At 40.7% G+C, this 12,039-nt stretch overlaps 1 protein-coding gene across 4 annotated transcripts in view; it reads left to right on the top strand.

The window, feature by feature from the left end:
- Nucleotides 1-12,039, top strand: part of TYW1 (tRNA-yW synthesizing protein 1 homolog) — a 222,014-nt gene that overhangs the window by 83,272 nt on the left and 126,703 nt on the right. For all 4 annotated transcript variants that reach the window (XM_060032201.1, XM_060032199.1, XM_060032200.1 and 1 more), the window contains one exon: nt 1,700-1,835. In XM_060032201.1, the coding sequence (XP_059888184.1) occupies nt 1,700-1,835 (136 nt within the window). The remainder of the gene's footprint in view (nt 1-1,699; nt 1,836-12,039) is intronic.

Raw genomic sequence — 12,039 nt, forward strand, 5'->3', positions numbered from 1 at the left:
TGTTCATACTCTTGAAGTAGTTATGGAGGTGTAGTGAAAAGGTCAGGCCGGTTCCCATTTTGCATCAGGCAGCTTTATGACAAAGTCCTGTGAGTATCAGACGATGATAGCCAGCCGTATTCATTAAGACAATCCTTTTTATGTTTGTAAAACATGAAATCCAGTTAAAGTAGCTTGTCTGTTATTAAAGAGGCCCCCAGCAAAAGGGGTGGTGAGACAAAATGCTGCCATTACAGTATGCTGTTGTTTTGCATTTCCAGTAATTGGTGTCCTTTGCTCAGTAGTGACACATTATTGAACTTTTAAGGATTCCGTTATATCAGTATTGGAGAGGGATTAAAGCAATGAGAGTCTGCCAGTGTTTTAATCATTCTTTCCTAACTTTGGTCAGAGCTTCTCCACTTTTAACAGCTTTGGGTTTAGGCCCTTCTGGTTTTTCCATATGTCACTAAGCCAGATGATTACAAGCATTTGTTTGGCCTACATTTCCTTAAAAGTTCTGTCAGCTGAAGTCAACAGTATCCACTAAAAAGTAGCTTGAAGTGTCTACCTGTATGGCTGGATGAAAAGAAAAATAGAGCTCCTGTCCTTCAAGGTCTTCCACTCAAAGATGGGTAAGGCCAATGCTGATAGATATAAAAAGCTCATCAACCGCTTTGATGGTGAATGTTATGGCATGTGAATTATGTGGCAGTTTTTAAATGCCTAGACTTTGAAACAAAAAATGTATAAATAACATTCTAGGGGTAAATACAAGTTATTGAATAGTTATAGCAAATTAAGAATGGGAGAGTTTGGTCAGAGGATTATTAAGGGGGAATTTCTTTCTACTTCGAAATTCATTGAAGAGAGTGAATTATGAGACCTATTTGAAGGGAGAACAGAGAGGCTCTGGGAAAACGTACAATCTGGGCTTAAAACATAACTGGCAAGAAATCTGGTAGATGATGACATTGTGAAATGAGTCAGTGAATTTGAGCGAAGTGTAGAATGAGTGGTACTCATGGATGCGGATTAAGAAGGCAAAGAAAGATAAGAACCTACAACATACATTTTTCTTCTGGGTTGTGCTCTTTTGTAAGTGCTTGGCTGCTCTTTTTCTAACTCTGCATTGCTTACGGCTCCCTGATATGGGTCATTGTTCGCCCACACAGGGCTTGACTTTAAACCCACTCTTGCTCTCAGAGGCATAGGTGAGGCGTTGGTGTGGCTCTGTGCCCTTAAAGAAGCCTTGTTCTTGTGCCTTAGAAAACATCCATCAGCAAATTGATGATGGGAGGTGGCCCGTCAGCACAGACCCCTGTAGAAGTCTTAAGTGGCAGAGTTTATGAAGAAACTTTGGTCTGAGAACCCCTTGTAATTGTGCTGAGCTGATGGTGCCAGACCTAAAGCCTGATCTTGTTTTATTTTCCACTAAAATGTAGTGTTTGAAGAGAGACTAATTTTAAGTAATCCAATGTTTTCAGTTTATTAGGGATGGTGTCCAGTCATTTTAAAAAATAACCAACTGACATCCCATTCTGTCACATTAAAATCATGGCTTCAATCTTCTGGGAGAAGCAGAACCCTCTAGACCCCAGTGAAATGTTTAATCATCACATCTATTACAGATTGTAAATTTAACATCATGAAAAGCCCGACTTAGGCATAATTTTCTTCTTCTATTGTTGTATTTTTTTTTAAATTTTAAATTATCAAGGAACCTCAAACCAGTTACCCAGCTATACGTCAGTGTGGACGCCAGCACCAAAGAGAGCCTGAAGAAAATTGACCGCCCGCTCTTCAAGGATTTCTGGCAAAGATTCCTCGACAGTTTAAAAGCCTTGGCTGCAAAGGTAAGAATCATGACATCTTAAAAAAAAGATTTTTTTTTCCTTTAAAAAAAATAAAAGACTAAAATCTTCAACTTTTTTCTAGACTTCCACTTTTATTATTCAGTAAATATTTATCGAGTTCCTCTTAAGTTTCTAGCACCCTGCCTTATATATATTATATGTCCTTCATGTATTTCAGGAGAGAGATGCACACTCCCAAAGCTAATTAATAAAACACGGGTAAGCGCAGTACATAGCAATCCTAGAAGAGGTGTCAGCAAATAGTATATGTTTAAATATGAAGTTAATTTTCCTGAATTTCTAGAACAAAATTTCCTACCCAATAAGGAACTCAACCCCAGAATGTCCGACCCCAATGTCTTTTCCTGCAAACAGTTGCCCCTTCTTAAATCTTCCTATTCTTTTAGACCTAAGGTACCTTCTGGTTCTTCTTTTCCATTGGCCCCTATGTCAATAGTTGGTATTTTCTGTTAGTTCTACCTCTTCTTCTCTTGTAGCCATTTCCCCTTTTCTGTTCTCTTTGCTTCTACCCTGCAGTTCCTCTTGGTTTACGCAAATCTAACTGATACTGACAGTCACTACAGGAGCTTAAAAAATTACAGTTTCCTATTCCTAGGGGGATTTGAGAATCCGCATTTTAAACATCTCGGGTGATTTTTGATGTGCAGCCAAATATATGGAAGTCACTGTCCCAGAAAACCTGCCTTTCTCTCCTTTGCCCAGCACTTACTGTGGCATTCCCACCCCGTCGCCGTCCGGCTGCAGTGAACGTTTCCAGACTCATCCTTCACCATGTTCCCCAGGAATGCTACACAGCCCTGCTTGTCTTGCTATTTCTGCAGGTGTGCCCAGCACTTGTCCCGAGTCCTTGGTTACCTCCTCAGAACCTAGACTGTCCTTTCTTTCCACTTTTTTGACTTGTAGAAATTCTATGCAACCTTCAAGTCTCAGCTTCATTATTACCTTTACTGCGAAGCCGTTTTCAGTTGCAAATAGCTGTCCCTGTCTGCCTTCCCAAGTTTTATATCTGTAAATACACTTCATTTCCTCTGTTTTATCCTAGCTTCTCTCTCCCCAACTGGATTCCTTACTCATGTCTGAATTCTAACACAACATAGTTAATGGTATTTGATAAATGTTTGTTAAAAGAATGAATGAGTGGAGACTCACCCAGAGCTCTGTAGTAGTGAGATGTACTCTACCCATTTTCTTGACTTTTCAGCTGATCAGAGCCGCCTTGCACCTCCCCCCCCCCGCCCCCTGCTTTTAAGCTTGAGAATTTAAATCTGTGCCTTTTTTGGTGATTAACACTGACATTATTTAAGACATTCAAAATAGGCATTGGTTTCTGATCTGTCTTGGATTATTTATAAAGCTAGCAAGTCAGATACTTTTTGGTTCCTAAATTTTCTTCGTCTCTGGACTTCACCTTCAGCTGTATCCTCATTGCTTATTGCTGAGACAGGAGATACATAGCATTAAAATCAGAACGGATTTAGATGGAAGTAAACAGCAGGGGCTGGCAGTCTCAAACACATATGAGATTGTTATCTAGACCATATCCTGAGTCGGAATGTGGAAGATGAGAAATAGGCATTAGCAGAATGGCTCAATAGGCTCCTTTTTGCCAAAATTTTCCACAAAGTGAATTCGTATCTTGAAGTTACAAGTAAGCCTTTGGATGTCCAGTTCAGTTGTAAGTACTCTGGATTGACTCATTGATAGTAACGCACTAACTTAAAGTTCTACAATATTTTCTAACCCATGAGCTTCTTACATATAATATCATAATTGTGTCCACGTAACAATAGTTGAAAAAGTTTCCTTGGGCTCTTTAAACTAGCTGCTCCCAGATGAGGGCAATTGCTCTCTAAGCATTTTGTAGCAATGAGTTTATGTTTCTCATTCTTGTATTGTTTACACTGTCATTTAAGAAAGATCTGCAGCAGGAAGCTGCTGTCAAAATAAAAAGTTTTCTTTAAATTAACTCAAGCTATGTTATTTCCTTTTGAATGTCTGATATTATTGGTATATTAGATACTATTAAGAAAGGTCGACTTTACTGCTGTTTAATACTGAAAAATAAGACATTTATGTTGTGACTATACTTACTAGCTAGGGTCAAATATATGATCACTGTCATCTGATAATCATTTGAGTTTTTCAATGAAAACTTTGAAATAAAAGTGATATTTGAGATGTTTCAATTAGAACATCCATACTGTTATCTTCTGTTACTTGTTTGAGCTTTAAGTATACCTGAGCAAGAAAAGACATTTGAAGAGAAAGAATTTCTTAAACTTTATAAACAAAGAAATCCGATTTTTCCCAAGCTTTTCAGCCTACGTATGATCTAGTACCACCCAAAGTAGAAGAAGGTAGCATATTTTGTTTTATTACTCTTGGCAAGTATAAAGGTTACATTTCAAGATTTTTATCCTTTGTCTAAATGTTCCTTTTCAAATATGAGGGGAGAAATAGATTGGTATTTGAGTATGTGGGGCTAAAAAGCAATTCCATCAAGATAACACAGCATAAAATGTGTTAGCTTCAATTTCTGGACATGGCAGCTACTTGTCGAACAGTCCTTTTTTAAAAAAAAAAAAAAAGAAATCCGTCTTGTGCAAGACAGCACTGCCTACCTTTGGCAGTAGACTTTTTTTTTAAATAAATTTCTTTATTCATTTACTTAATTTTTGGCTGCGTTGGGTCTTTGCTGCTGTACGCGGGTTTTGTCTAGTTGCTGCAAGCAGGGGCTACTCTTTGTTGGCGGTGCATGGGCTTCTCATTGCGGTGGCTTCTCTTGTTGTGGAGCACGGGCTCTAGGCACGTGGGCTTCAGTAGTTGTGGCACGTGGGCTCAGTAGTTGTGGCTTGCAGGCTCCAGAGCACAGGCTCAGTAGTTGTGGCGCACAGGCTTAGTTACTCCGCTGATGTGGGATCTTCCTGGACCAGGGCTCGAACCTGTGTCCCCTGCAGTGGCAGGTGGATTCTTCACCACTGCACCACCAGGGAAGCCCTGACAGTAGACTTTTATCAGAAGTGTGACCAGATGTGTTTCTCTTGGCACATTATTATGCCAAGTTGAAGATCCAGCAGGAAATGGAAGTAATTAATCCTTTTCCACGTTTGAGCAATAATACTGATATTCTTGAAACCTCATGTTGGAAAGACAAAAATAATTTCCCGCATTACATATTTTGGGGTATCCAAAATGAACTTAGTTCTGTGGATGTGAGCATGCATTGACCTGATGTTATCGGAGGAATGTTGTTTCACTGTTAAGAAGGGCTTATTATACATGAATGAGATGGCTCTATATCTAATATTTAAATAAACCAAAGTATCCATGTGACCCACAACTGGCAGGTTTTAAAAAACTAATATTTGACCTTATCTCTGATTATAAAAATTACACATTGAATATAGAAATTTGGGGGGAAGTAAAGAGAAATATAAAGGAACAAATGAAGAAGCTACCTATAATTCCAGGACCTTGAGGCAGCTACTACTGACATTTGGAAGTAGTACTTCTAGTTAATCCTTTGAGGGGGAGAGAGTGATTTGTTTTGCATATATGATTCAATTTTATATGTTGCTATTTGTTAACATCAGGTCATGAGCAGTTTTGCATGCTATTAAAGTTTCTCTATGACCTTCAGGTTAAAGACAGCATAGTTTTTCATCAGTAACAGTGTGAGATAATACATATATTGGTCTCTGTCCCCAGTTCCTGGCACAGAGTTCCTAAAGCCCTTGTAACTTTCTAAGTGATAAGAGCATTAGGAGCGTCTTTTATTCTAATAAGGCACCTTGGAATTTTCAGCATCCCCCTGCCCCCCCCCCCCCCCCCACACACACACACCCCTCTCTAGAGAGGGGAGATGGGCTGGAAATGAAGTTAATAATTGATTGTGCCTGCGAGAGGAAGCCTCCATAAAAATCCCACTAAGGGGTTTGGGGAGCTTCCAGGTTGGTGAACACATCCACATATCAGGAGGTTGGTGTGTCCCCAGCTCCATGGGGACAGAAGTGCCTGTGCTCAGGACCCTCCCAAGACCTCGCGTTATGTGTCTCTTCATCTGGTCGTTCATCTGTACCCTTTAATAAACTGGTTAACCTAAGTCAGTGTTTCCCTGAGTTCTGTGAGCTGCTGTAGCAAATTAATCAAACCAGAGGAGGGGGTTATGGGAACCTCTGATTTAGAGCCCATCAGCCAGAAGCACAGGTGATAACCTAGACTTGGGACTGGCCTCTCCAGTAGGGTGTAGTCTCAGAATTGAGTTAATTTGTAGGACACCAGCTGGTGTTGCAGAGAATTGCTTGGTGAGGGAAAATCCCCCGCACATTTGGTGACCAGAGGTGTCAGAAGTGAAGTGTTGTGTGTGAGTGGTAAAGCAGACACATGGGAGAGAAGACTGGATTTTTCCCTCCTCACTCAGTTTCCTGCTTGTTGGCCAGTATCAGGGTCTCGCAAGACTGTGTTCCAGCCTGCTTCTCCATATCATGGGGGCCTGAGTGTAAATCAGGTTCCTGTCCTGAGCACACCTGAGAGGGGGCCTTGTGCCTCTGCTGCTCTCCAGTTGCAGCATGCGCAGTTTGTTACTTTCTAACATTTCTAAAGTCAGATAGCCAGAGATGGCATGTCATATTTAATTGCTAGCATTGTTACTTTCATAAAGGAGAGACATAAAATGATGGTGCATAAAATAATTGTGTGTCTTACAATCTAGAATATCTTAGAGTCAATGAAATAGCCTGTCTTCTTCCCTCCTTTTTAGGACAAGCTAATCACCCCTCCATCATTCTGACTGGTTCCCCGGCTTATTGATCTATTTGGTTTATTTCCACCTCCCCTTATCGATGCCAAAGGCTTCTCTTGAGCCTTAGTCCATCTGGCTGTGGTCTGGATATTTGTTTCTTATTATTATCTTTTCTTAGGCTTTATCTTGCCCTTTACCTTTATCTAACCTGCGTGTACCCTCTCTGTAGGCATGGATCTTCCAGGTTGTTGATTCCACCCATCTTGGGTTTAATGCCATTTCACCCTCCTCTGGTTGGCTAAAAGGATATTCTGGTTTTAGCCACTTTTGAAATCAGACCAAGACTGCTGACCTTGATCTCTCCCATGGTGTTTTCCAAAGCCAGTGCCTACGAAGTGTTTGGCTACCCCCAGCCCCAGGAAATTCCCTAGTAAATAGGTTTTCTCCAGACCTGACTTCTGCCTAAGCTTTTTAAGGAATGATGAACGTGTTGCATCTTAGGTTCATGTTGAGACATTAAGTGATGTCTAGTAGATCATTGCTTACATGACTTAGGGACTCAGAGGAATGTTGGAGTGTGAATATATAGATTTAGAAGTCATCTCTGTAGCGGTAGATTGCAGGTGAAGGCAAGAAAGTGGATGGAATTATCCAAGAAGTGTCTAAAGAGGGCCAAAGAAGGAAGCTTAGGGAAGACAACTTTTCAAGCTTTCAAGATGAAGAGTGTATATAGAGAGTGACTCTGGGAAGAATTTGATAATGATGTTGGTACAATCCCATGCAAGTATTGTGTATTACATACAATTCAAAGAAACAATGAGTTTTCATGAAGATATTGAGGGAAGGTTAAGGGGTGATGAAAAAGAAACTTGGTTTACAAGTTAGCCTCTAATGACTGTGTCAAAAAGAAGTAGAATACAGTGTTTTGCATAGAAACCGTTGTGTAGTGGGTCGAATGGAAGGATGGAAGTGGGGAGAGTGAACAAAAGATATCAATGTAATGAATATTAACTTTTTGAACCGAGAGCAATAATATTGTTTAAAGAAGAAATTAAAGACATTTCCTTTTATGAGGTTAAACATTAGATAACCATATCTGCTAAAAACAAATTAGAAAATAAACATTCCCATAATGAAGAAAATAAGATGACTTATACGCTACCAGAATTCAAAGGTAAAAATACTATTACTATAGTGCTGTTTTTCTTCCAGAGTTTAATTTATGTGTATGTAAGTGTGTGTGTATTTTACTTATAAAATGAGATCATTACATATTTTTACAACTGTACTTTTTATTTAAAATATCATGAACAGCTCTATCAACTTCTGTCACCATACATTATTTTGCCCATTCTTGAACTTTTACATTTATTTATTTTATTTAGTTTTTATTTTTTTGTGGTACGCGGGCCTCTCACTGTTGTGGCCTCTCCCGTTGTGGAGCACAGGCTCCAGGCGCGCAGGCTCAGCGGCATGGCTCACGGGCCCAGCCGCTCCGCGGCATGTGGGATCTTCCCGGACCGGGGCACGAACCCGTGTCCCCTGCATCGGCAGGCGGAATCTCAACCACTGCGCCACCAGGGAAGCCCCTTACATTTATTTTTGATTTGACTGTTTTTGAACTTTATACAAATAGAACCATTTATTATGTATTCCTTTGTGTCTGATTTTTTTTTTTTTGCTCAGTACCCTGTTTGAGATTTCTCCATGACGTTATATGCAACAATTCATTCATTTTTACTGCTATATAGTATATGACTATACAACAAACTATTCAGTGTTTCTACCATTGGTGGACATTTGAATTGTTTTATGTTTTTCACTATTATGAATAATTTTTATGGACATTCTTGTAGATATATAAATATACCTGCATTTCTCTTGGGTAAATATGTAGAGCGGAATTGTTAGATTACAGGGTAAGTGTACATCCCACTTTAGTAGACACTACCAGTTTTCCAAAGTAATTGTACCGATTTATATTTCTCCCAGCGGTGTGTGAGAAGGCCAGTTGTTCTACATTCTCTGACCTCCCTCCCACTTTAAAATTTAGCCATCTTCATTGTTGTTTAGTGATATTTCACTGTAGTTTTAGATTGCATTTCCCCAGTGAATACCTTTCAATTTGAATACTTTTACAGATGCTGATTGGCCATTTGGCTATCCTTTTTATGTGAATTATGTGTTCAATTCTTTTGTTCCTTATTTATTTGGATTACTGTTGATTTTTTATTGACTTGTAGATGTTCTAAAATATATTCTGGATACAAGAGCTTTGTCAGGTACATGTTTTCAAGATACCTTCTAGTCTGTCTTTGCCTTTTTACTCTTAATGATATATTTTGATAAACAGAAGTTCTTAATTTTAACAAAGCCCAATTTATTAATTTGTTGAAGTTTTATGGTTAGTGCTTTTCATGTCCTGTTTATGAAATCTTTGTCTACCCCAAGGTCATGAAGATATTTTCTTATTTTTTTTTTGTGAAAGCTTTATTTTTCTTTCACATTTGGGACTATGAATCATCTCAAATTAATTTTTTTAGGGTAATTTGAGGAGGGTTTATTTAGTAAGGCCTTAATTATAAAAGTGTGTGGAAGGAATAGAGGAACCATTGGAATTGTGCCAAGGATCCTGGGGCCAGCAGCACCAGAGTATTACCATCCGCACAGGTGTCCAACAACAGGGGGATTGATTGCTAATATGAGTGGCTGACACTTACCAAATATTGGGTGGAGAGAGCTTTAAGCTTCCCCTTGTCCGTTTTTGCATTCTGATAGAAGTTTAGGGCATATTTCTGGACAAAGCTCTTAGGGGATACAGTTTTGGTAAGAGGGAGCAAAGAGTTAATTCAAAACTCTTGTTCATGCTTTTGCCCATAGGTAGATGAGGATTAGGTAGGCTGGGAGCTGGTCCTTCTTGAGGGGATTCTCTGACCTGGGGAGGCCTAGCTAGACCAAAGTACAGCCCAAAGGAAGGAGTAAGTGGTTTGGGGCAATTCTGCTGAGGGTCTGAAGGACAAAGTCTTGTCTTGGGGATACCTTTTTCTTTTTTTTAAGGAAAAAAAATTTTTTTCAATTTTATTGAGAAATAATTGACATATATCACTGTATCAGTTTAAGGCCTGTAGCCTGATTGTTTGAGTTACATATATTGTGAAATGTTTGCCACATCCATCTTTTTATGTTTTTATGATGTTAATTATCATTCTTTTGCTTCCACTCAGAGAACTGGCCTTTTAGCATTTCTTGTAAGGCGGGTCTGGTGGTGATAAACTCCCCCAGGTTTTGTTTGTTTGGGAAAATCTTTCTCTCTCTTTCTGTGTCTGAAGGACGGCCTTACGGGGTATAGAATTCTTGGTTGACAGTTATTTTCTTTCAGTATTTTGAATATGACAGCTCATTCTCTCCTGGCCTGAAAAGTTTCTGTTGCAAAATTCACTGATTGTTTCATGGGAGTTCCCTTGTGAGTTCTCTTTTTTCTCTCACCACTCTTAAAATTCTTTCTTTGACTTTTGGCAATTTAATTATAATGTGTCTGGGTGTGATCCTGTTCAATTCAACCTGTTTGGGTCCTTTGGGCCTCATGGATCTGGATGTCCATTTCTCTCCCGAGGTTAGGAAGTTTTCAGCCATTATTGCTTTAAATATACTTTCTGTTCCTCTATCTTTCTCTTGTCTTTATGGAATTCCCATAATGCGAATATTGTTTATTTTCATGGTATCCCATAATTCCTGTAGGCTTCCTTCAATTTTTCATTTTTTTCCCCGTTTTGTTCCTTTGACAGTTTCCAATGTTCTGTCCTCCAAGTTGCTTATTATTTTGTTTTGTTTTCTTTTTTAAATGTGCGGTGAGTCTAATTTTGAAACTCTTTATTGAATTCTTTCGTTCAGTTACTCTATTTTTCAGTTCTAGGATTTCTGTTTGGGTTTCTTTGATGGTTACTGTTTCCTTGTTGAACTTCTCATTTTGTCCATGCATTGTTTTCTTAATTTTGTTTAGTTGTCTTTCTGTGTTTTCTTGTAGTTCTTGTAGTTAAGAGGATTATTCTGAATTCTTTGTGTGATAGTTCATCAGTCTGCATTTCTTTAGAGTCAGTTGTTGGAGCTATTAGTTTCTTTTGGTGGTTTCATATTTACCTGACTTTTGACGATCCTTGGTTCCTTACATATTTTTCTATGCATTTGAGTAATTGGGCTCTTCTTCCAGACTTCACAGGTTTGCTTTGGCAGAGACAGTTCTTCACCAGGCAGCTCAGTTTGGGTTTCTGGGTGTATCTTCTAGTAATGTCCTTGGGCAGCTGGGGCCTGCTCTTCTGGTCTGTTTTGGGTGAGGCACTTGTTTGAGCTCTGAGAATGGGGATGGGGCAGAGTGCCACTGCCTGAGAAGTTTGTATAGGGCTGCTGGCTTGGTTCCCCACACAAGTGAGGCTGGAGGAGGGGCTCCATGCTTGCCTGGATCCTCTGATCAGGCTTACTCAATGGTCCTGACTGTGTACTATATTCTGTAGTAGATGGGGGCTGTGAATTAGCTTCCCTGCCCTGGCAGGCCAGCCAGATGGGATCCAGGTCCCGTATAGCTGGTTGTTTGGGGGCCTGAATCAGGCCAGAGTGTGCACTGAATTTCCTGGTCAGGAAAGGCCATCGGTTTTGTTCTGCAGGTCAGGGAGGCATGGGCTGTGCTCTCTGTTCAGTGCCGCTGTACATAGGGCCATTGAATGGGCTGTGCAGCTTCCCCTGTGCTCTGGTCAGACTCCCTGGTTGGACAGGCTGAAGGCTGTATTCAGCAATAAGTGGGCCTGTGAATTAGATTCCCAGCCTGGGTGCAGCGGGAGAAGAAGCTCTAAAACTGGTAAAGCTTTTTGTTTTCACACCCCAGGTTTCCTGACTGAGCAGGGCCATTGGCTTTGGTCTGCAGGCTCTCGGCTCTGCCTGCCCACCTCTCTGCTGGAGTCCTTCTGGACTGCACAGCTTCCAGGTGTTGTCACCAGCCCTTCTGGTCAGATGAGGCTGGAGGACACTGTCCACAGTGGATGGGATTGTGATTCAGCTCCTCGCTTGGGCACAGGCAAACTGGGCTCTAGGGCGGCAAAACTCCTTGTTTGAGGATCCGAATCAGGCAGATCTGCCCTCCCCCAAGTTCCTTGGTCAGAGCGCACCCTGGGTGCTCTGCAGGTGAGCAGAGCCGCTGGTTGGGGTCACTGCCTGGACACTGCAGGTATGAAGTCAGTCTCCCACGATCCACATGCTGGTTGTGGCAGGCCCCTCCCCGCTTCTCTGTGACAGTCAGATTCTGAGTGTTTGCGCCCGAAGATTCCCTGCAGTCCCCTTGGTGCAGTGTCAGAATAAGGGCTCCCACAAAGCGACCCATTTTGCTGGGGGCAGGGAGGATGCTGCCTGTCCCCGCTGGGTTCTCTTCCTATTGGAGGAACTGGAGACTTAGGA

Source organism: Delphinus delphis, chromosome 15 (genome assembly GCF_949987515.2).
Source record: "Delphinus delphis chromosome 15, mDelDel1.2, whole genome shotgun sequence".
NCBI lineage: Eukaryota > Metazoa > Chordata > Mammalia > Artiodactyla > Delphinidae > Delphinus > Delphinus delphis.